Below are 27,041 nucleotides of genomic sequence, written 5' to 3'. Positions count from 1 at the left end.
TTCTCCAACTTATTGTCCAACTCTACCACCAATATTCTATCAATGGGTTTATCCTTGAAGATAATAATGGACAAGCATATTACACTCACTTAGTGGACAACTTCCTCCAGGAGGCAGTAATCAACCAAACGGATTAGTCTGAATTATTTGTAGACATGACATGAACCTAACCGAGCATGCTTGAGGGAAGTTGAAATGTGCATGGGATGGAGCAACACAGCAACACAAGTTACAGCATTTAGATTTTTGTTTCGTAAGGTTTATTTTTTCATTTAATGCTCATCTTGACTCCAAGCTTGTATGTATTTGCGGATATTTATGTGGTGCAAAACTTTTTTTTTTAGAAATGTTTTCGAACAAAATATTCGGTTGAATTGTTCAACATTGTAATAGTTTTTGTGAATATGATCAGTGGAACATGACAATAAGTTACTAATGAGTATGATGTAATTGAAATATCATTATGTTGTTTGAAGTTTTAATGATGGATACTCTTAAATGTTATAAGATTAATTTCAGTAAAAAAAGTGAATACTGAATGCCCTGGTTTCGAATTGGAGATTCGCTTGATGGCAGGGGAAGGAAAACTTTTTTTCTAAATACCAGAGTGTGGTTGTTCCCTTTCCCTACTGCTTGTGATCTGTCTCATGCCTGATGATAGATTTTTCCTTTTTTATGTTTTTAATCTATTCTTGTTGCAATTTGGAACTTAACTTTTACCATTAGTTGGAGGCATCTGTGGAGTAATTATCTATTAGTGCTATAGATGCATTGACAGCTTATGTGAAACCTAACTGATTTCAGGCTGTGAAGCAACACATGGACCCTAAAGGAAATAATGTTCCTTTCCACCTTAAAATAGGAATAGCAGCAGTTGGTGGTACAATAGGTGGTTTCATTGGCACACCAGCAGATGTAATAAATGTTCGTATGCAGAATGATATGAAACTTCCTCGAAACCAAAGGAGAAAGTTAGTATGTTTATATAGTGCACACAAATTTGATTATTTCCTTGACAATATGTAACTATCAGACAATGTTTTGTATAGCATCATCAATATGTTACTGTGTTTTCATGGCTTTTTTAGCTGTTATCCCTAACTAAAGTAATAAATGAAAAGTGCTAATTCACTTTTGTTCTACAGTATTACTTTTATTGTGTTAACCAGTTTTCGGCTTACAGGGCCATCTTCAAACATTTACTGTGTATTGTCACCAAAGAGGTTATAATGTTTGTAAGTGACATTGGAAAAGAAGTTACACATCTGGAATAAAGAAGAAACATACAATAAATAACATCTTCGAGAGTGTGGTGGTAATGCAGTGCAAAAAGTAAAAATTTGAACAGTAAATAAATATAAAGGGAGTAAACAGGAAAAAAGCTTTAACACAAAACTGGAAAAGTATTTGAATCTTGTCAGATGCATTTTGATAACATTTGAGTGCTGCTATATTTTTAATTCACCTGACAGTGGTGTAATATGAGACACTCACAGATAACCTGATTGGCAGTAGACATTAAAGAAAGAATCCTGGAAGTATTACATCGCTCCAGTCTCAAATACCGGTTAATCAGATTGGATTTCATTAGCATTTTCATTTGATTTAAGTTCTGGTTGTGGCCAAAACAATAAACACAATTAATTAATTCATCATTTGTACGCCTAAATATGCACTTTGCTTACCAAGTCCATTTTCAGTACCAGATTTATTTAGTACATTGATTTATCTCCTAACCAATGCCATGGCACATGTTGCTGTTTGTTGTTGTTGTGGTCTTCAGTCCTGAGACTGGTTTGATGCAGCTTTCCATGCTACTCTATCCTATGCAGGCTCCTTCATCTCCCAGTACCTACTGCAACCTACATCCTCCTGAATCTGCTTAGTGTATTCCTCTCTTGGTCTCCCTCTATGATTTTTACTCTCCACGCTGCCCTCCAATGCTAAATTTGTGATCCCTTGATGCCTCAGAACATGTCCTACCAACCGATCCCTTCTTCTAGTCAAGTTGTGCCACAAATTTCTCTTTTCCACAATCCTATTCAATACCTCATCATTAGTTATGTGATCTACACACCTAATCTTCAACATTCTTCTGTAGCACCACATTTCGAAAGCTTCTATTCTCTTCTTGTCCAAACTATTTATCGTCCATGTTTCACTTCCATACATGGCTACACTCCATACAATTACTTTCAGAAAAGACTTCCTGACACCTAAATCTATACTCAATGTTAACAAATTTATCTTCTTCAGAAACACTTTCCTTGCCATTGCCAGTCTACATTTTATATCCTCTCTACTCCGACCATCATTAGTTATTTTTGCTCCCCAAATAGCAAAACTCCTTTACTACTTTAAGTGTTTCATTTCCTAATCTAATTCCATCAATATCACCCGACTTAATTCGACTACATTCCATTATCCTTGTTTTGCTTTTGTTGATGTTCATCTTATATCCTCCTTTCAAGACACTATCCATTCCGTTCAACTGCTCTTCCAAGTCCTTTGCTGTCTCTGACAGAATTACAATGGCGCATAGCATAACAAAATATGAATCTTAGCATTTTTAGAAAACTTCCTCTCCAAACAGCTGATGTTTGCAAAAAAAAAAAAAAAAAAAAAAAAAAAAAAGTAGAGGGGAAAGGTTAGAAAACTGACGCTGAAAGCACAATTTTCTTTTCGAGAGGAAAAATTTTCTTGGAGAAAGAAAATAAATTGAAGCAACAATAACTTTGCAAAAACTAAAAGGTTTTTTAGGAACATATAGAGTACTGTACATGGTTATGGTCGTTTAGTCTTTTGGTTAATGGCTAGCTTTGCAGAAAACTGAATAAATGAGATAGTCCTCAAGTTTTATCACTGAGGGAGCAGTGCTGAGAAAAATACTACTCACATTAAAATTACTTTAAAATAGAAAAGTTGAGAAATTGATAACAAAGATTATATTTAAGGAGAGAAATGGTAGGATGAAGTTAGTGATACCAAGTAATATGTGGCAATGATCTTTACTTCAGTTACAAATTCTGGGCTCAGAGGCTGTGGTCAATACATAAAATTATTCACTGGTGTTTTGTCTGTGAGTATGGAAGACATCTTTGGAAATAAAATAGCAGCAGCAGTGTAGTAACACATATAAGGCAACAAAAACACACAGTTGAAAGTTTTTATTGGAACTGAACATGATACTACAGTATATTTGCAAATCAAAAACCCAAAGAGCTACCCCAAGAGAAAAGTACTGTCACAAGCAGAGTAACTCACATTCGCAAAGCACAGTTATGTAGGCAGTATCAAAGCTAGTGAGGGGCAGCTGAATGATAGGAGAGAGCTGGCTTAAATGCTGGCAGATGGTATGTTGGCTAATCACTATAGGTGTACTGCTTCCAGAACTGGTGAGGAGTGAATTGGAGTATTATAGGCATCAAATGGCAGGTTGGAGGGCTCAGGAACTAATGATGGCCACCAGTGTAATGGTGCTGGGCCTTAATGAAGCAACTTGAGGATATCTGCACAGAGCAACATTCGTATAACCAATCTTGGCGCACTGAGCTCAGTTGTGAGCAAAATAATGCCATCTTTGAAAATCGGGCAGTGCCCTAAGGAAAAATATTTATACACAGGGACATTCTGGCCACCAATGTAATATGTAGCAGGGGATATACGGCCTAATTGCTTCAGTGCCTACAGCATTGCAGACATGGGTGCTGGTTACAGGGAAGGAGTCTATCATCAATTGGGCTTCATCATCCAAAATAGTACATAATATTTCTTCAGTGTCAAGTGATAGATGTGAGCCCATAGGTAAACGTGGTAATGCATCAGTGTTTGCATTTTGTGACAGAGTGTAAATGATTTTCATAGTTATATTGACTCAACTTGTGCCGTCTTATCCAGTAGCTGAGGAGACAGTCCAAACAATGAAATAAGTGGTTTATGGTCTGCTACAAGACGGAACCTAACTCCATACAGGATTATATGGAATTACAGCTGGAGCCTCTTTCTTGATCTGTGAATAATTTGGCTGGGATGGATTCAGTGTTTTAGATATGAAAGCTATTGGGCATTCTCACCTGTCAGTGTCACAGTGTGACAATACTGCTCTTATACCATATTGGAAGGCATCGGTGGTAAGTAGAAGTTGCTTAGTTGGAAAGTAACCAAATATGGGGCAGAGGTTTTTTTTTGTTTTAAGCATGTATAATGCCTTTTTTCACTTATCTGACCAAAGGAAGGGGGTCCCTTTGTGACTTACGAGGTGCATTCAAGTTCTAAGGCCTCCGATTTTTTTTCTAATTAACTACTCACCCGAAATCGATGAAACTGGCGTTACTTCTTGACGTAATCGCCCTGCAGACGTACACATTTTTCACAACGCTGACGCCATGATTCCATGGCAGCGGTGAAGGCTTCTTTAGGAGTCTGTTTTGACCACTGGAAATCGCTGAGGCAATAGCAGCACGGCTGGTGAATGTGCGGCCACGGAGAGTGTCTTTCATTGTTGGAAAAAGCTAAAAGTCACTAGGAGCCAGGTCAGGTGAGTAGGGAGCATGAGGAATCACTTCAAAGTTGTTATCACGAAGAAACTGTTGCGTAACGTTAGCTCGATGTGCGGGTGTGTTGTCGTGGTGGAACAGCACACGTGCAGCCCTTCCCGGACGTTTTTGTTGCAGTGCAGGAAGGAATTTGTTCTTCAAAACATTTTCGTAGGATGCACCTGTTACCGTAGTGCCCTTTGGAACGCAATGGGTAAGGATTATGCCCTCGCTGTCCCAGAACATGGACACCATCATTTTTTCAGCACTGGCGGTTACCCGAAATTTTTTTGGTGGCGGTGAATCTGTGTGCTTCCATTGAGCTGACTGGCGCTTTGTTTCTGGGTTGAAAAATGGCATCCACGTCTCATCCATTGTCACAACCGACGAAAAGAAAGTCCCATTCATGCTGTCGTTGCGCGTCAACATTGCTTGGCAACATGCCACACGGGCAGCCATGTGGTCACCCGTCAGCATTCGTGGCACCCACCTGGATGACGCTTTTCGCATTTTCAGGTCGTCATGCAAGATTGTGTGCACAGAACCCACAGAAATGCCAACTCTGGAGGCGATCTGTTCAACAGTCATTCGACGATCCCCCAAAACAATTCTCTCCACTTTCTCGATCATGTCGTCAGACCGGCTTGTGCGAGCCCGAGGTTGTTTCAGTTTGTTGTCACACGATGTTCTGCCTTCATTAAACTGTCGCACCCACGAACACACTTTCGACACATCCATAACTCCATCACCACATGTCTCCTTCAACTGTCAATGAATTTCATTTGGTTTCATACCACGCAAATTCAGAAAATGAATGATTGCACGCTGTTCAAGTAAGGAAAACGTCGCCATTTTAAGTATTTAAAACAGTTCTCGTTCTTGCCGCTGGCGGTAAAATTCCATCTGCCATACGGTGCTGCCATCTCTGGGACGTATTGACAATGAACGCGGCCTCATTTTAAAACAATGCGCATGTTTCTATCTCTTTCCAGTCTGGAGAAAAAAAATCGGAGGCCTTAGAACTTGAATGCACCTCGTAGTGCACTTAGAGGATATGAAATTTGTCCACTTGTGCAATGAGTTTACTGTAGTAAGTTAATTTTCCCTAAAGATCTGTAATTCTTTTATGTTGGTTGGTCACAGAAGTGTTTTGATTGCAGCAATATGTTTGTTGGTTAACAGTTTTGTTTTGAGATTGTATGGCTGAGACATTCAATAGATGGGTGAAAAAATTGGCTTTTGTAAGTTACATTTGAGACCAGCCTCTTACAGGACTTGGTAAAGAATTTGTAGAGTTTATAAGTGTTACCGTTTCATAGCACCGCTGGACGAGGCTGTCGTCTAAGTTAAGCAACAAGGAACTGGCTGCATTAGTTGTCCCAAGTGTGCTGGCTATACCAAAAGCTAATTGCTTATATCTGAATAGTCTGGAAGTTGTGTTAAATATCCACAAGTTGCTGGGATGTTTAGTCCAGCTTCTGCTGGAGGTATGTGCCGGAAGTACTGGCCGACCGGGAGTATAGCCAGTAATTCCTCAAGCCATGGAATAGGATGTGTATCTGTGATTGATTGAGCATTTACAGTAGCCTAAAAATACTCCCACAGAGGTGCAATTTTTGTTAATGTTATTCGTGATTGTCATGAAAGGTATTGCCCTCTGACTCAATTACTTCTGAAGTCATTAATCTGTTAGTTCCAGTTTTACTTGCTCTCACAGAGTGATCGGTATGGGTCTAGCAAGAAAACATTGAGGACATTCCAATGGCTTTATGGTAATATCTATTTCAAAGTTACTCTCAGGAATTCACTACAAATCTGTTCTTATTTTGGAAAGGAGCCTATTCTAAAACAAGATTAAATGAATCACTACTGACAGAATCAAATGAAGAGAAGACGTCCAGACTGAATAGATTTTGTGCTACTGTGCTATTTGCCACTAGGAGAGTTACATGATGATTGACATTTTTATATGAGGCTTTATGTTGTAAATTCACTTATGATGCGTCGTTTAGTGCAGGTCAGTCTTGAGTCACTTAATTGTTGGTAAGTGGGTACATTGATCAGAGGGGCGATGGCCCTGTGTCCTCTTGAAATTTTATCGACTGATTCCCGATACATGTAGAAATAAACAAATTGTTTGACCCTGCTAATTTGGAATTAGCAACTGTCTGGATGGCGTTAATATTCATTGTTAATGTCATTTTGCTGTGTGTATGTTGTGTGCTAGTACAACAACAACTTTTAACATAACCTTCTCATTGAAATTTATTGCAGACATCCTATCTGTGAGAATGGTTTATCCTGGTATGCTGAGAAAAACATGCTGGGCAAGAAGGAAGTGACTGTTAGCTTTGATTGAGATATTTTGTTGTAATTAAGTGTCTTTTACTGGGGCAATGCTGGACACTTAATTGTGCATAAGTTTGTAACTGATCAGTGTGTCGGCTGCCCCGTGTCCAATTGAAATTTTATGAGTTGATTCCCAATATGTAAAGAAATAAATGAATTGTTTGTCCCTGCTAATTTGGAGCTCTCTAAATGACATTAATATTCATCGCTATTTCATTTCACTGGTTTGTAAATTGTGTGCTAGTACAACAACCATTTGTAATGTGACTTTCTCGTTGACAGTTATCTCAGGCTGGCCATCTGTGAGGGCAATTTATCCAGATATTCTGTGAAAATCATAGTTGGCAAGAAGAAAGAGATTGTTAGCTTGTTCTAGCACCTGCTGTGAGTGAGGTCCAGAGGAAACAGTTCACAGTTTGCTGCAAATAAACACTGTTTCCTGGTTGTTAGGCTTGAATGTAACTGAATGAGGAAGTTTGTTGATGTCCATACTCCATTTGCACTACTGCATTGCTGGCCCAACTTTCCAGTTGCCTGCCTGCTGCCTGGGCAATTTCAAAGGAATGTGCAATCTGTAAGATTTCCTCCAAAGATGGATCAACAAACTGGAAGGCTTACTGATGAACTTTTCTGTCATGGGCTGTCAAGATAATGGCATCCCTAACTATTGAACTGATGTAGTACTCCTTATGCAAGGCTGACACAAACTGAACTTGCAACTTAGCCACGGCAGTTATGCTACCCAGGCAAGGTATGACTGATTAGGCTACTTGTGATAATGGTAAAACTCTACCCACGCAAAAGTGATGAGTGTCTTGATGGTATTATTTGAGTGTTGAAGCATATCAAAAGACAGTCCATGTGTTGTGAGCAACCAAACATGTCACCACCTTTGTAATAACTCACGTAAGGAAACAGAAACACACAACAGGTGGTTTTTATTGACACTGAACGTGATGTTACAGTAAGTGTGTAAATCACAAGTCCATAGAGCTGTACAATGAGAGAAGCACTGTAACAAGAGTAACACACATTTGCTGAATACAGTTATGTGGGCAGTATCAAATCTGATGAGTGGCGATTGGACGGTAGGAGCACCAATAGATGATACATTGGCTGGTCACTATGGCAATGGCGGAGGCAATGCCAGTGGTGTGCCTGATGAGATCCTGCCCTCAGATGATAGATGTTGCACTCTTGTGTGTCAGTCCCATACCGGGCATGCAACTGCAGCACTATGTAGCGTGGTAGCTGCTATTGGTACATAGTGATAACATTCGGAAGTTGTGGTAAAGCAGTTGCATTACTGCAGGCAGTGGCCATTTTACCTCTGAAGATGTCTCCTGCAGTCAGAGATGAAACATCAGAAAATAGTTTCATATATTGACCACAGTATGTCAACCTGGAAATTTTAACTAAGGGAAAAGTGTTATCACAAAAAAGAAAGGCTGGACACAACAGTAATGTAATCCACTAAAATAGAACATTTATAACTGTATCCAAACTCTCTGGGAAGCAGGAAGCAATATTATCGCAATAACTTTGGACTATGTTATGGTTTTACATAAAGCGAACAGTGTGTGAATTTCTGCTTAATGAAGGAGGCACAATACCTAAACATATAAACACGAAACACTATTTTCTGACTTAGCATCTGAAAATTATAAGATTCATATTTTTTGATTGCAGTAAGACCACAAGAGTTCTCTTAGTTCTTCACTTTTCATAAGCATCAACATTCATACAACAAATTCATGAAGTTTATCTTCTTTCTTTTTTTTTATGTGGGGTACCACACAACTTAGAGTGCAATCAATCTCACACAATCAACTATGATAAGTCATTTGCTGAATAATTCAGATCTGTTGTTAGCTAGTTAGTTATTTCGTAACTTGTGGGCCACGTTCACAATAGTTCTCTGTTAAATGTTTCAGAAGGATTTATATTATTTGTCAGCAAGATTAACGCAGGAGGAAAGTATTTGTATGGGTGCACAATGTTCTCTTTTTGTGCCAGTCGTATTAAATTGTGAACAATCATTGAATTTATGAACACTAATTTTGTTTATGTCATGATAAATTAGTAATGATTGTATCGTAAAACTGCAGTTATGACAGTAGACCTATTAATGATTGTTACTTTCTTTTATTTAGTGGTTACTAAATTCTGAAGAATGTGTGGTTTTGTATGTGAAGTTGTTTATTTTCCTGCTGATGAATTGTGCATTCATTCATCATCTTTTTATGTGGTTGTATTCTAATCTAAAATTCTTAATATTGTACCTTATTTGCAGAATGCAATTTCATTGTGCTCTGTTTGCAAATATAGTTATCGACATGTATTTGACGGGCTGGCACGCATATACAAAGAAGAAGGCATGCGTGGACTTTTCTCAGGAGCGACTATGGCTACTGGTCGATCGATATTGATGACTGTGGGTCAACTAACTTTCTATGACCAGTGCAAAGGCATGCTAATGTATTATTTAGATCTCAAAGACAACATTAGCACCCACTTCCTAGCAAGCATTGTGGCGGTGAGTGCATAATATCTGAGTTGACATTTCTGTCTCTCTATATTAGTTAAACCATCTTTTTGTTTCTATACAAGATGGAAAGCATAGATTGCTACTCACCACATAGATGAGATGTTGAGCCGAAGACAGGCACAATGAAAAGAATACCAGAAATATATAGTCCTTCAGACAAAGTCCTCTGCCAGAAGTAGAAGTCTCTCACATTTCTTGTAGTGGCCATTTTCGCAGCAGCTGTATATAAATTGCAGATATTTCAAAGAAAATGCCTTTTTTGCATGCTGCACATCGAAATTTTTGTTTTTATTTATGCACCCAGACTCGTTTCGCCTTTTCACCAACTGAAGATGCCTTGTAAAAAAGGCAAAATGCATCTGGATGCATAAATAAAAATAAAAATGTCGATGTGCAGCATGCAAAAAAGGCATTTTCTTTGAAAAAAAAATGCAATTTAGAAGTATCACACATTCACAGAACAACAAATCACCTGGACAAGCTACTGCCTACAGTCACCAGAGCCTGAATGCAGAGTAGTTGCAGTGTTAATGTATGAGAGGTCTGCTTCTGATAAGGGACTTTGTCTAAAAGCTTATATATTTCTAGTGTTCTTTTCACTGTGCCTGTCGGCGACTTAGCAGTCCATCCTTTCCATATTGTAGTTATTCTATTTCTATTGTTTAGTGTTGTTAATGTAATGTTTTATTTAAACGTTTTGTTGGGGTGTCCATATGAAACCATACCAAAAAATGATAAATCTGTTAATTGTAATAGCAAGATTTAAAACTTATAACATTGGAATATGTTGTTTTATTTGACAGTGTGTGGTATTGGTTTCCAGCACCTTATGAAAATTAAATACTTGTAAATTTATGTATTACTGCTGTATAGCTGTACATTGATAGTTATAGATAATAGCCTGCATGTCTAGGCAATACTGTTATGATTGGTGTGCTGCTTTAGGAAGAGTTCCATTCTTTTGCTTTTTGAGTAACTTGCTGGACATATTTTGAAGTATTAGAAATGGCTTTTATTCTTATACATAATCATTAATAAATAAAAATAATAACAGTTGAGAGAACTTTGAGTTTCATGTGGAATGAGGTAACTCTTTCATCACCACACTAAAATTGCATTAGAAAGGACTGTTGCTGAGATCTGTATCTGCTTATCATGGTTTGAGTTTTCTGCAGATTCCAGAAGTCACAACACATGAATGTTGGAGATGATTCCTTGTGAGAGGCCTCTTGCTAATAAGCATGCTTATCAAATCATGCCTCATGACTTATGTCAGCTTGACCAGAAAACTTTTCTGATCCATTCACATGTGTAAATTACTTCCAAAATAATAATACGTAAAAAGCCATTCTTCCTCTTACACTAGTTGAATGCTGTTTTAGTCAGATACTTGAGACTAAACGTTTATGTTACTTTACATAGAATTCTATCAGCTGTCTACATACTGTTAAATTCAAAACATATTTAGTATGAACAAAAATGTTAAGTAGAATTTACATCCCAGAGTGTGAATATTCTGATAAATTATAGCAGGAGTGCTTGAGATAACCTCTTTGAATTTCATTTGAATAAATGGAGCTTTGCATTTTCCTGCCCAACACCTATTGCACCAGTACATAAAATTCCAGTCTGAACCCTAGATAGGGATGCTTTTAAAGCATAAAATGGGTCATCTTTTCAAATAGTTGTCCTGACAACTAAAAACAAATCAGAGCAAAAATGTAGGCTATTGATATTGTCATTGTTACCTTAATCTTTAGTTTGCTCTTAAGGGCTACTGATTTTCTCTCTGTTTGGTATATTTATATAGTAATAGGAAGTTATTTAAACAATTTTGGGAATAAAAGTAACCATTCACCAGACAGTTTATAGTCGAAAGGCACATAAACAAGACAGAACTTTTGTATGCCTTGGGTAAACACTTTTTCAGAGTTATGGAGTGCACATACATATACCTGGGCACATGACGATGTAACTGTGTACAGGTACACAGAGTTCATCATGTACATTACTCAGAATTGTGATCCTCTGTGACAAATACAGTGGTGACCAGAGTGCATTAGTGATGTGTGTTTAATGTAGTTACCAGGCTTGGTAGGGTATATAAGGTGCATGAACTGCATCAGATGTTGAGTGACCACTGTGAAGAACTTGGAAATTCCATGTACTCATGTGAAATGGCATTATCAGAATCTAGCCTAGTTTGAAAGGTCATAATTGTCAGTCTCCATTTGTCCTGCATGTTGAATCATGCAGTATCAGCTTTTTGGGGAATTCAGATGCAACAGTTGCCCAATGTTGGACTGCATGGGAATGTGACGACAGGCATATTCATTGCCAAGGTTCCCTTCGATCATGCCTGACAACCACAATGGAAGATAGCTGTATTGTGCATCAAGCACATCATGACCTCTTTTCACCTGCACCTGCCATCCAAGAACAAGTAATGGACTTAATGCTACAAACAGTGTCATCCTACGCAATTGCTCAGAGACAAGCAACAGCCAGACTATAGAATTACTGTCCCATGTCTCGGCTGCCATTAAAACCACAACACTAACGGCTGCATTTGGAATGGTGCCATGACTGGGAAGCATGGACTGCTAATTAATGACGACACATTGTACTCAACAATGAACTGAGATTTTGTATCCCTCCCTCAAAGCGATTGCTGAATGCAGATATTTGGGACTGAACAGCTCCTTTTAAGCCCATCCAGAGACAACCATTGTATGCCACTTGCCATGAAGTATATCATGGGTGTGTTTCTAAGTTGTGGCACCACTCACAGTGAGAGCAGAGTGATGGAAGTGCTGCCCATAGTGTATGATTTGACTCATGGTTGATATCCATAGAGACCTGTAAGAAATCATATTCCTTGTTGGTGTAGGAGGATGAGACAATTACAACACATACTTTTTCATTAACAGATGATTCAGGTGTCTTTGTGGTTCATTCAACCATTCAGATTCATTCATTCATTAACATATCATTTCCCAAAAAAACCATAATGAGGAAGAACCTTTAGGGACGGAGATTGAATTATGTTATTCATTAATAGACAGAAGCAGCCTCTGCAGACAGGTTCTGTAAAGTATACCAAAACCAGATTGTAACTAGTGCTAATCTATTCACACTGCTAATTATGGGAATTACTTCTAGATTACTTTATTTATATATATGTATATTAGGAAACAACTTGGGTGTGATGAGTTTTGTTGTGTCACTAACTCACACACAGACACACACACACACACACACACACACACACACACACACACACACACACACACAAATTACTACAAAAAATCTTAGGCTAATACATGAAATGAAATGGAAATAATGTGACAAATAGAGTAGTAGATCACTCCAGCTTGTAGCTTATATGTTGGGGGAGGGTTGGATGGTGAGGATTGTAAGTAAATACTCTGTTCTTCATTTATCTCCAGAATATATCTTTGATGGTAGAAGAGATAATAATGCCATAAGAAAAGACACACAGTGTCTTATTTGTCAATTCATGACACATAAAAAGGTGTCAAAACCCTGGAACTAATTATGTGTTGGAGGGGAAGTGCTGGAGCAAGACAAAAAGTGTTTTCTGCACTTTCCTTGTCCTCAAATTGAGATAAGAGAAGAAACAGAATATATAAGTGCAGTGTGCAGTTACATAACATTGGCACATCATTAGAATAGTACTTTTTAGTGTTCTGGCAAATGTATATTGAATAAGCTCTGCAAGTGTTGTGCAATTCATTCATGGGCTGAATGCACTCTACTGTTGCTATTTTGGAATATTAATAGTAAAAGTAGTGACAGTTTAAGGTTATAAAATATTGAACTGCAAGCAACGCAATCTATTATTTGTTCATATTACTACATTCTTTGGCTGTTCCCAAATAATGGTAATCTGAGACAATTCCATCTGTGACAGCTCTTAGTACTATATTCTTTGATACTCTGCATGCAGTGGCAGTTAAAGACACTGTGACAGAAACAGGTACAGATACATGCCTGTGAAATTTGAAAAGGAAATGAAAGACTGAAAGAACACTAATAACATGCTTCATTACAGCAACTGATGAAAGAGAGAGAAGCAAAGATACAGACCATGGGTGCTTTTGGATGAATCTGGGAGAGACCATAGATTGTTCGAGTTTGTTTGACAGTGCAATCCAGAGTCTGCTTTCTAACATGGACTATGGAGCCAATGTCATGAAGTGTGAAGAATATATCGACACCTCAGGAAGGCACTTCTGAAGGCAACTAGAAAGACTGTAGATAGTTTACCTTCATTGGTTGCACACCTGCCATTTGCATTAGTTTCTCAGGTGCTATGGCAGCTCAATTACCTGTGACATTTACCATCAAACTTTCAGCCATCAGATTAGAGCTATTTTCTGCAGAAAGAGAGAAGTGATCTACATTTTTGGAGCGGTTTCAGTCTTGTATAGACTGAAAACCTTCAATTTCTAGTACTGACAGACACGTCTTCCTCTGAGGATACTTGGATGACAACTAAGGAGCTGTTGAAGGCATTCTATTTAGTGCTGATTGATATGAGGAAATTAAATGAAACATGGTTTCTTGTTATGGAGACAAAATCGTGTAATTCGGGCGATATGGTATATGCAAGTATAGGATGTAGATGAAAACTGTGACATGTGGAAGTTTAGGTTGGTCCGGGGAGTGTGTTAGAGTGGCTGAGGCGGGCAAGGCAACAAATTGTGTCAAGCGGAAGATCCATGTTTGAGTCCCAGCCTGTGAACAAATTTTCGTTGGCACCAATGCATAATGCAGCCAAAACTCAGCAATATTTGCAAATGCGAACATTTTTCTCATAGTTAGAACTTTGTTTGTGGAGATAGAAGCCACCATCAACTTGCTACCAATCACACAGGTTGATTCAGTATTACTAACACCAAGCCATTTCTTAACTGACGAATGCCTGTCCACATTTCCCGCTCGTCCTGAACCCATTATATTGGAGGATCTTTGCTAAGAGGTGAGGGAAAGAAAAATGCTGCAAAATTACGTCATAAGGAGATGGAAGAAAGAATGTCTTCAGGAACTCAAGATACCATCGTGAAGCCCAGAATCCTCACAAGAAACCTTTCATATTCTGAGTGGGAAATATTGTTCTCTTACAGGAAGATACACAGCTGAGGCACATGTGAAGAGTGTACACATTAGTGAAAGATGATTGGAGAGAGCTGGAATAGTGCAAACCTTAATTCTGAAGATACCTGTGACAGGAATATTAGTTGTACTGTGCAATAGGACGTCCCACTTGAGATTGACAAGGATTGGGATGATGTTCAGAATCATAGCTAAACACACTGTTCATTTTATGTCTTTGAGAGTAGAAGTAATAATAAAGCTGCAAGAAGAAATATGTGGTAGTTTTGTTTGTTGATCCGTTTTATAACAGGATTAATACTACATAATATTTTAAAAGAGGAATTATAAATTATTTTCATCAGTTTCAACAACACAAAATATTAATTACAGTGCTTTACATTACTTTGATGTTTCTGTTTGTGCCATATTTTTGTAACAAATGCAACTTAATGTTATACAATCTTCAAGTAATTGCCTTTAGTTTGCAGTGTGAATGGACTAGTGTTAGTGGAAACTGGTTGTTAGTATACTTTACAGAAGTATCTTCAGTAGCTGCTTCTGCCTGTTACTGTATAACTTGATTTGTTTTCCACAGTCAGTGAATGGATGGTAAAGTTTGGAAAATTATCTACCTCTAATTAATAATATTTTGGTATTTCTTCTCAGCATCCAAATGGCATCAGGTTCTCTCCATCAAGTATCTGCAGTGTCACATACATAGCAGCTCCACTTCACCAGAGAACATGTTGCTTTCTGATTGGTCACAAGACTACTGTGGACTTGACAGACAGGTGGATCATGTTTCTAAAGTGATCCATCTGTTTCCAGATACTGTTTGTATATTGAACAGAGCCCAGCTGCCTGCACAGCATCCAATTTAACTAGTCAGGAGGTCAGTTTAGAATCTTCTTATACCCTTTTTTCCTCTTACATAACTGCTTGTCTTCCTATCTCTCCACACTTTCTGACAGAGAACCAATGCATAATAAAAGATCATTGATGGAAAATTGTCCCAAAGCAATGTTAGATGTACGTGTTTTGCCAGATATTCAGAAGACACAGTTATTTCAATAGGAGGAGGACCTCAACAGCTGAACTTCTTGTAATGTTGGTAAGAAAATAAAATACTACATTGTGTGTACAAAAATTTGTGAAAGAGGAAATGTCTGGGGGCTGTGGGATTAGATTTTTGGAACCTCTTTGTTGAAGGTTTCTTACGACAGTTGATAGAGTACAATATGTTTATTCTATCAGGACATTCTGATGTTTAAAATATTTATTATGTTGAAGATGCTGCCTCTCACTTCAACACAAATGAATGTAGCCCTTGTATCTTTTGACAGTGCCAATGAATTAAATTTCAGTATGAATGCAGTGGTTTTTCCAGCTCATCGTTTACTCTCCTCATGGCACTTCCTTCTTTCTATTTGTCTTTTGGTCTGGACTATCTATATTGTAAAAATTCCTGCAGGAATAACTTCCCTGTATGAAGTTAAGTTTGTGAAGATCATGTTTTAGCTTTTGTATTTTGACAATAGATAGGTGTTTCTATTGTGTGTGCCATATTTATCAACGACCTTACTGTTTTGCGACACCCTGCAAGCATTTTGTGTATAAAGTGGTGATTGCTTTTTTAAGAGCTTTCACATCTCTCTTCATTTTTAGAGATTTTTTAAAAGACAGTGTCCTGTTGTTGTCTTCTGCTGCTGCTGCTGCTGCTGCTGCTGCTGTTTCAACTGCTTCTTTTTCTTGAGTAAACTTAAGATTATTTTTCCTGAGAAGGTTTTTGTTCCATGATATATATTCCTACCATTTGGACCGTAATTAGTTTGCAATATCTGCAAAAGCAGATTTTTGTATAGGTGGGATGCAACTCCAGAAACCGCATCTAAACAATATAAGTCATTAATTCCAAAATGGCACAAGGCCACTTGTAGCACTATACAAGTTATTGGTGTCAGTGTAGTCATCCTAAGCTAGGTGTATCATTGACCTTCAGAACAGCACAAAATTCTTGACTTAGAGATATGTTGTAAAGGCAGTGATGTAGATAACAGCACAGGTCCTTGAACTAGAGCCATCCATACTTGCCATGTAATTGAGATTTTGTCCATGTACAGTTGAAGAAAAGACAGCAAGATACTGTTTACATACCATATCAGTGGGTTAAGATAATCCGGAAACTGCTAGTAATATAAGTATTGTTGATATTGAGCAATGCATGACCATAGATTACAAAATCTTATTCTCCACTCTGAAAGTACCTGTTCACCTTACAAATAATGAAGTTAAGTGTAAAGTGATGGCATAAGAAATCATTGAGCACTGTAAGAAAAGAGTGACTGTGAGCAATACTGCATGTAGTATGATCACCTGTACATTTCATTTCAGGTAGGGATTCTTAATTATCAGTTGCTTAAATGTGTTTAGGAAGAAGAAATACTAATAAAAGCTCCCAAGGTAAAGGAAGCTGGGAAGTACATAACAGATGATGATCCTTAATATCACTGATATTTTGGAGAACTGATGGAGAAACACAGAATGTAAAAGGAGAAACATGCTAACTCAAAAAGTGAAGTCTGGCACCCAGATTAAAAGTGTGAATGTATTGTTCACACTGTTGTCAAAACATTAAGAAAAATAAACTATGCTTCTAGCTTTCTTTTGGCTCTCTTATTTTGAAGTTGTGCAATCTGGAACACAATGACTTCCTAAACATCACAAACCCAGAATTTTAATATTTTTTCACACTTCAACCATTCATTCTGTTTCACTGATATGAAACACACACACACACACACACACACACACACACACACACACACACAGAGAGAGAGAGAGAGAGAGAGAGAGAGAGAGAGAGAGAAATAATGTCAGTATAATAAACTAAATTGTATCATACATATCAAGAAAAGGACAGAGCTACACATGTGACCTTTCGGCCAAAACACCATATTCTAAAGTAACAGACACACACACACACACACACACACACACACACACACACACACACACACACACATCGATGCAGGCACAACTCACACACACATGACCACTGTCTTTGGCTGCTGAGGCAGTGGTCATGTTTGTGTGAGAGTTGTGCTTTTCCTAATGTGGGTGTGTTCTCCTCTTTAGAAGAAGGCTGGAAGCTTAGATGTATAGCAGTCTTTTTATTGTGCCCATCTGTGACTCAGTGTCTTCTCTATGTGGTGATTAGCAATCTATGCTTTTCAGAGATATACAAAAATAATTGATTTTTTTCAGAAGTAAGGTTGCTGGACTTGTGCTGTTCTGGAAGTCATGACTTCAGTTGTTTCAACCGAATGTCAGTTCATTTCCTTGAAGCAGAGTTATTTCATGTGTGAAATACAGAGGTTTCAGGGAAGGGACTTCTGAAATAAGTTAATAATTATCATCATCTACAAATTCTCAGCTGCAACTGGTTGACTGTAGTTTTCTTTACCAAGCACAGTATCACAATATTCAAGACACTTTGTGTGTATTTATGAGGAGTTGATTTCAAAGCTCCTTCCAGCCAGTGGATTGAGATTTTCTGTTTTTCCATAAATTGTTGTCGGCAAATGCTGCTGAGGTCCTCAAATAGGTCAGCACTGGCTTTCCTCCTCCATCTGAGCAAGTGCTCCCACACCTTCATGTCAATGAGGCATTAAACTTGAATCTTCCTCCTTACCCCTTGTAATCCACAAACAATTTTTTACACTTTTGGCTTGAGTGTGTTGTGCAGTTTGTTTTTGTGTTTTCCTTTAAATGTGGTAACATTTTGTTGCTGCATGATATATATTTTCTAGATATGCATAAAGTTGTAAAATGTATTAAACAAGCAACATTGTACTTGTGTTATCATTCGGTCAATATTTCTTGTTTACATTTTTACAGGGAGCGGTGGCTACTACACTAACTCAACCTATTGATGTGCTCAAAACACGTACTATGAATGCCCGACCAGGAGAATTTAAGGTACTGTGCCAAATATATAAGGTGCAGTGAATGTTCCTGTTTGTTTGAATATTCAGCTTGTCTCTCTATTTATTACCAGAACAGGTTGTGAGTCGTGCATGTGTAGCTAAGATGATACGAGGGCTATGCCGAAAGTTTTTAGCAGAATGTCTGAAAAAAAAAATTATTTGCAAAAAAACATTTACAACTTTTCAAAATACTCTCCATTAGCATGTATACATTTTTCCATTCTCTGAAACCACTTAGAAAAGCTTCTTTTGGGATGTCTCTTAGTGCACTCTAGTATGCTGCAATGGCCTCTTCATCTGATGAAAACTGCTGCCCTCGAATTTTTTTCCTTAGTCCTAGGGAACAAAAAGAAGTCACAGGGGGCCAGGTCAGGTCAATAGGGGGGGATAGGGTAACACTCGCACGTTTTCCTTCTCCGGAAAGTCCATCGTTCTGGCAGCCCTGTACACAGATGCATCGTCGTGATGCAGCAGAAGGTGCCCACTCTTGGACTTTGGATGCTGTGACTTCCATGTGGCGATGACTTTTGGAAGACAGTCGTTCACATACCATTCAGCATTGACTGTACGACATGTGTCCAAGGTCACAGAGGTGAGATGCCCGATCTTTGTGAAAAAAGTTGCCACTATCTTTTCTCCAGAGCTCCGACTTCGTCAAACTTTTGTGGGTGGTTCCTCCCCAGGAAAGCACCACACAGAAGACTGTCTCTCCATTTCAGGGTCATAATGGTAGACCCACATTTCATCACCTGTGACAATATTGTAGGTGTCTTGGGACTTCCCTCAATTGAATTTTTCGAGCATGATAAGACACTGGTCCACTCTCGCCTCCTTTTGGCTTTCTGTCAGGGAATGTGACACCCAACGGGCACATCTCTTAGTAAGGCCTAAGTGACTATGAACGATGGTCTGTGCTGCTGTTGATCCAATATTTAGGGTCCCTTCAATGTTGCAAAATGTAAGATGTGGATCTTCTTTGATCATTTTCCTCACAGCATCAATGTTTTCAGGAGTCACAGCTGTTGCTGGCCGACTGGGACGAGGTTCATCTTCAATTGACTGCCGACCCCTCGAAAACTCGCGAAACCAATTTCCAGCTGTGGCTCTAGAAGGGGAAGCTTCACCAAAAACACGCAGCAAAGAAGAATGGCATTCTTTGGCACTTAAACCCTTTTTATAATCGTAAAAAATCATGGTGCGAAAGTCGCGGCGCAACAGCTCCATCCTGCACCATCTCTGACTCAGCACAGCCTGTGATTTCTTACCGCGCTGTGGGGGGATCACCGCTAGCCAGGGGCTGTGCGCCCATGTCACAAGGTCGAAAAACATTGCCCTTTCGAATGTAAACAACCCCATTGCCCTCCGCCTTATAGTTTACGGGCTGCTAAAAACTTTCGGCATAGTCCTCGTAGAGCACTTGCCCGTGAAAGGCAAAGGTCCAGAGTTCAAGTCTCGGTCCAGCACACAGTTTTAATCTGTCAGGAAGTTTCATATCAGTGCACACTCCACTGCAGAGTGAAAATCTCATCCTCATTTCTAGTTGTGTTCTGTATTCATTGACTACCACTGTCATTATGCACAGCAGCATTGATATGTACATACGAGAAAATAAACTTTTGGAATTCCATATTGCAAACATCAACAGCTGCAGCTAAATATTTATTTATTTTTATGTGAACACAATTTGGGCTTTGTCCATTTTCAGCACAACAGATCTTTCACATAGAGTGTAATTACTATTGATCTAAAAGCATCACTGTTGTCTTGTTGTTAATCGAAAAACACGTGAATTGTGACAGTCTCTTGTAGCATGCAATGTCAGTACCTAGGGAAATTTGTCAGTACTGTGTTTTTGAAACTTAATTTCCTAAAAATTAATGAAAATTATTCCTGTGATGATTAGTTTCACATAAAGGTTATTTATTGCACATGATGCAACACTAAGTACATATTACTTGACTTAATTAAAGTAACTGAAGAAGGTGTTACTTTAATTAAGACACTGGAGAAGTGGCTTTTAAATATCCAACTGACTGAATTTTCTCATTATGAGAGTATTGAAGGGGAACTGTTTTAATTGTTAAATACAATTCAAAAGCCAAGTTCGCACAAATTATTTTTTTATTCAAGAGAACTGGTTTCAACAGTGTTAGCTGTCATCTTCAAGCCCTAAAAATTTTTTTTAGTAATACATGTTCATTTTGAGCTGACCTCATGCACAAGATGTGGATAAAACTCAGCAAATTATAAATGTTTGTCATTACTAAAATATATAAAAACACACAGCAGCTTGTTCAAAAGGCCATGTCCATATACATACTGCTCACAGATGACTGTTACATGATACAAATGTGGTACATAAAAGCACACCTGTTTACATATGCTGAATGCATACTAAACAGTTCAAATCCACTTTCAAAGGTGTACAAGGTGCAAGGTTTTTTTTGTGCGGTATGTATATGGACAATATGCTGTGTGTTTTTAAATATTTTAGCAGTGACAAATGTTTATAATGTGCTGAGTTTTATCCACTTGACATCTTGTGAATGAGGTCAGTGTAAAATGATCATGTTTTACTACAACAAAATGTTTAAGACCCGAAGATGACAACTAAGACTATTGTAACCAGTTGTCTTGAATTAAGAAATATTTTGTGTGATCTTGGCTTTTGAACAGTTTTTAACAACCCACATGACTATCTAGATTTATTTCTTGATACAATAATTTACCAACAGCTGTACGTATTGTAGACATTTATTTTATGAACTTCTTTTATCCACAGTCCATAATGGACCGGCAAAGATTATCTAGATTTAGGTTTTTTATGGTTTCTCTAAATCATTTAAGTCAAATGCTGGGATGGTGCCTTTGAAAAAGATACAATCCATTTCCTTTGTAATACAGGGTGAATCACCTAAAACTCGCACGACAAATATTGCGAAAATGGCAAGTGCTATTGATACGAAGTTTTCATAGAATGGTTTGGTAGTCAGGGTTCATACTGTTACCCAATAAACAGATCGTAATAATGCTTAAAAAGAGGTATTTTTTTATACAAACATACACTTTGTAAAATGGAACAATGGCTATAGACATTAACTGATCAATAGCAGGGTAGATTAGAATGTCAGTGGTGTTTGTTGCAAGATTTTAGTGTGAGTCATTTACAAGATACTGTATTTTGAGAAGTTTCTGCACTGACACTGGTTTGTGCCATTTGAACTGCGTAGTTGTAGTTTCTAGGTATGATGTTTTTATATCTGCTTACAGTGTGCTTGTGTGCTTCTTGAGGGCATTGCAACGTGCTAGTCTACATCTACATCTACATCTACATCATTACTCTGCAATTCACATTTAAGTGCTTGGCAGAGGGTTCATCGAACCACAATCGTCCGCAGCTCGTGGTCGTGCGGTAGCGTTCTCGCTTCCCACGCCCGGGTTCCCGGGTTTGATTCCCGGCGGGGTCAGGGATTTTCTCTGCCTCGTGATGACTGGGTGTTGTGTGATGTCCTTAGGTTAGTTAGGTTTAAGTAGTTGGAAGTTCTAGGGGACTGATGACCATAGCTGTTAAGTCCCATAGTGCTCAGAGCCATTTGAACCATTTTAACCACAATAATACTATCTCTCTACCATTCCACTCCTGAACAGTGTGCAGGAAACACGAACACCTAAACCTTTCTGTTCGAGCTCTGATTTCTCATATTTTATTTTGATGATCATTCCTACCTATGTAGGTTGAGCTCAACAAAATATTTTCGCATTTGGAAGAGAAAGTTGGTGACTGAAATTTCGTAAATAGATCTCGCCGCGATGAAAAACGTCTTTGCTTTAATGACTTCCATACCAGCTCGTGTATCATATCTGCCACACTCTCCCCCCTATTACGTGATAATACACAATGTCCTGCCCTTTACTGCACCCTTTCGATGTCCTCCGTCAATCCCACCTGGTAAGGATCCCACACCGCGCCGCAATATTCTAACAGGACAAACGAGTGTAGTGTAAGCTGTCTCTTTAGTGGACTTGTTGCATCTTCTAAGTGTCATGCCAATGAAACGCAACCTTTGGTGTCAACTGCCACCTGCCACACCATACAGCAATCTTTTCTAAATCGCTTTGCAACTGATACTGGTCTTCAGATGACCTTACTAGATGGTAAATTACAGCATCATCTGCGAACAACCTAAGAGAACTGCTCAGATTGTCACCCAGGTCATTTATATAGATCAGGAACAGCAGAGGTCCCAGGACGCTTCCCTGGGGAACACCTGATACCACTTCAGTTTTACTCAATGATTTGCCATCTATTACTATGAACTGCGACCTTCCTGACAGGAAATCACGAATCCAGTCGCACAACTGAGACGATACCCCATAGGCTTGCAGCTTGATTAGAAGTCACTTGTGAGGAACGGTGTCAAAAGCTTTCCGGAAATCTAGAAATACAGAATCAACTTGAGATCCCCTGTCGATAGCGGCCATTACTTCGTGCGAATAGAGAGCTAGCTGCATTACACAAGAACGATGTTTTCTGAAACCATGCTGATTACATATCAATAGATCGTTCCCTTCAAGGTGATTCATAATGTTTGAATATAGTATATGCTCCAAAACCCTACTGCAAACCGACGTCAATGATATAGGTCTGTAGTTTGATGGATTACTCCTACTACCCTTCTTAAACACTGGTGCGACAGTCAGTTAGTGTGTGACAATCCAAGCAGTAGGTTGGGAGTGGATCATGGGATTCACCAATGCAGAAATAGCTGACAAGCTCATGGTGTATGGAGAATATAGGAAGAATGCAGTTCATTCTTGTATGGTGAATGTGGCAAGATATCCCAATAGACATCAACCATCTTGGCAATTATTTATCAACCCCTTCAACCAGTTATGTGAAATTGGTAGTGTAAAACCTAGACAATGTAACAGAAGGAAACAAGTGGCAACAGAAGAGGTGGAAATTAATGTTCTTGCTACCATTACAGTTGACCCGCACATTAGCTCCCGCATGATTAAGTGGCATGAGTCAGGAAAGTGTCGTACACATTTCCCATTGACATAGGTTCCATCCCTATCTGATCTCTCTCCCTCAAGAACTGCATGGATATGATTATGAAAACCGTGATTGTCACCAGAGGTGTTGCACAAATGTCGACATAGGAACTTTTGTAAATAACTTGCACTAGAATCCTGCAATGAACACTGCTGACATTCTAATTTACCCTACTTTTAGTTTGTTGATTTCAAAAGGCATTGTCCCATTGAAAAAAAGTATGTTTGCACAAAAAATAGACTTTCTAAGTATTGCTACAGTCAATTTATTGGGTAACAAAATGAGCCCCTGACTCCCAATCCATTGTGTGAAAACCGCATGTCACTAGCACCTTCAATTTCCACAGCATTTGCAGTGCAAGTTTTATGCGATTCACCCTGTATTTGTCCATCCCGAGCTTGAAATTTATTTTTAATGACCTCATTATTGATTGGACATTGAACCCTAATCTTTCTTGCTTCCAGTTTATTTTTTATGGTATATATAATTGTAGACATTTCTCTGAAATAATACACTGGCAGGAGTTATGTTGAGAGTTAATTATTTTTCTTTCTTTTGTTGTTATACACTGTGGAAGGTGCTTTTATATATGTTCCACTTAAAAAAAATACTGTATGTAGTAATTACTCTTTGCTCTGTCAGTTGTCTGTTGTTTCTTGTTCAAGCATATTGTGAGTGTATAAGTTACATTAAAATCTAGTCCTTTAAACATGACGACATAGTTACTTATCTTTAAAAGAAGAATTTATCATGAGGTTATGGGCCCAGATATGCGCAAGTAGAAGATTGGATATATAACTATTTGTCAGCTATTATAAAGGAGTCCACAAACAGGTCAGTGATGCATTGTGTACTGATAGATTTTCTGAAGTAGCATCCAAAATTCATGGAATTATTTTGTTGAATGTCAGTCAAAGTACAGTCAGAAAAGTCAGTCATGTGCTTTAAGTTCACAAATAATAAATGGAGCTGGTACCTGATAGTGTCCAGATGTATTCCATCATGTTCAGATCAGGTGAATTTAATGGTCAAGACATCAACATGAGTTCACTATCATGCTTCTCAAGGCAGTGTAGCATGATTATAGCCTTGTGACACAGATGGTTACCTGGTGGAAGATTCATTGCTTTTAGGGAAGATATCAAGCATGAAGGGATGCAGGTGGTCTGCAGTAATGTTCACATAGTCCACAGCTGTCATGGTGCCTTCAGTTACTAACACAGAACCCATGGAAGCTCAGGTAACTGCCCCCCCCCCCCCCCCCCCAATAGCATACAACAGGATGTTAAACCTTAATCTTCCTTCTTTTTTTTATTTCTTCATAGCATAACACTGCACCCACGAGCCTGTGTTCATGGCTCAACGCATGCTTCGAGCAGCCATTCACCTGGATGAAGCGCAAGATATGTGATTCCTCCAACCAACTAACATATTTTCATCGGTTCATGATCCATTCTTGATTACTCTGAGCCCATAATTGACAGTGTTGATGGGTCAGCATAGGAACACCTAGTGGTTGTCTGCTGTAGAGCTCTATATTCAATAATTTGTGCTCGACAGTATGCTGAGAAACAGTTGTGCCTGCACCATAATTGTACTGTGTCATCACTGCAAACTTTTGGAATTCCCAAGAAAATAATTGCTCTTGTCAAGAAATTACATGTGCCAGATTCAACATCAAGGGCTGCTTCCAGACCCAATAGCAGTGAAAACAGGAGGTAAGCAAGGCTGCATGCTCTCACTGATAGGGTTTAACATAGCACTGAATACTGTAATGACGCAAGTAATGGATAAAATGAGAGGAATAAAATGGAACACATCTAGAAGACCTACATTTTGCAGATGACCTTTGCACAGTGTTGACAACATGAAAGAGAAGCAAGACGATCTGAAATCTGCAGTGAAGAGTGTCAGTTTGAAAATTAATGCTCAAAAAACAATAGACATGTGGGCAAACAATAACAGCACTGCAGAGCTTAAGCTTGGGAACTAGGTAATTGAAAAGGTGGATAAGTTTTGTTATCCTGGGACTATGGTTACACCTTATGGTGGTGCAACAGACATTAACAGCTGCATCAACAAAGCCAAAGGTGCTTTTACAATTCTCTGCTCTATCTGGAGGTTGAAGAAAACAACATTGAGGACAAAATTGTGGATATTTGAAAGTAATATAAAATCTGTGCTTCTGTATGGATGTGTAGCATGGAAAATGACAAATCAGCTAATCCATAAGCTGCAGACATTCAACATCTGATGTCTGAGAAACATCCTTAGGATATGGTGGCCAAATATCATCTCTAACTAAATACTCTGGGAAAGAAACAGCCATATTGTGAAGGAAGCACTTTATTGGGTCCCATAGGGATGATGGAGACGAGGCAGGCCAAAATGACATGGAGATGATCAGTTGAAGCAGAAGGTCAACAACAAGGAATAGGACCGGAAGACGTGATCCTTTGTTGCATCCCTATGCTCCACATAAAGAGTTAAAAGAATTAATAAATAATAATCTTATCTGACACAGATTGCTGCCTATCCTGCTTTACGCAGTGGACAGGCTGCAAACCTCTGATCACATTCTCTGAAGAGATGTGTACAGTCAACACCTTGTTGCCTACTTGTGGTTTCACCACCCTTCAACCACCTTCCATAGACATTCACAAAAGTAAACAGCTGACCACTGTCACAATTTTCAAGATGTTCATTTCCAGGCACTGGACCATAACAATCTACACTTTGACAGAGTAGCTTATGGCAGTGGCTTTCCCCATTTGTGGTCCATATCATTGCTTGAATGATTCCCTATTAGCTTCTGTTTCATGTACATGCAAGCATGCACATATGCATGCACGTACATACGCCCCAGCTGAATACACGGTGCTGGCACTTGGTGGGTTGTGTGAAGTGGAGTGGGGAGGGGAGAAAGGTGGTGAGGAATGGAAGGGAGGGCAGGGAAAGGGTGACCAATGGCTGGGAGGGAAAGGCACCAGATGCATTGGTTAGGAATGTGGCACTGGTCAGCTCATTCTGGTTACAAGCAGAGGGAATTGTGCATACTGCACAATGAAATGGAATATAGGAGATGGAGGGTGGCATAGAACTGAGGAAAGAAAGACTGCAAGGAGGTGAAAAAACATTTTTCACTCTGGTAATTTATAGCGTATTGAATATATATTTTACACTGACTTATGTTAGAGAATTAAGGAGTGCAGAAAAAATAGTTTGTGGAGATAACACAGAGGAATAAACAAACGATAATGTATTTTATATCTCAGCCTTATACAAACAGGAAAGGAAAGTACTAGCAAGCAGACAGAGATGAAAAAAAAAATACTTAATCAGGGAATGAAAGAATAACGTATCTGTTTCTTAGTGCAGTATATGAAGTACCACTACTACTGCTATTGCTACAGCTTGTTGTTAAGTTCATGCAAGTTCCTAATGTA

The 27,041-nt window shown here is 38.6% G+C and overlaps 1 protein-coding gene across 1 annotated transcript in view; it reads left to right on the top strand.

Moving 5' to 3' along the window:
- The window catches only part of LOC126162130 (mitochondrial dicarboxylate carrier-like), a 70,318-nt gene that overhangs the window by 31,726 nt on the left and 11,551 nt on the right, over positions 1–27,041 (top strand). Inside the window, exons 4-6 of the mRNA XM_049918424.1 lie at positions 805–971; positions 9,213–9,420; positions 18,451–18,531. Coding sequence (XP_049774381.1) covers positions 805–971; positions 9,213–9,420; positions 18,451–18,531 — 456 coding nt within the window. The remainder of the gene's footprint in view (positions 1–804; positions 972–9,212; positions 9,421–18,450; positions 18,532–27,041) is intronic.

The sequence above is a fragment of the Schistocerca cancellata genome, chromosome 2 (genome assembly GCF_023864275.1).
Source record: "Schistocerca cancellata isolate TAMUIC-IGC-003103 chromosome 2, iqSchCanc2.1, whole genome shotgun sequence".
NCBI lineage: Eukaryota > Metazoa > Arthropoda > Insecta > Orthoptera > Acrididae > Schistocerca > Schistocerca cancellata.
The sequence above is the reverse complement of the archived record's forward strand: the minus strand, read 5'-3'. Positions and strand labels throughout refer to the sequence as shown.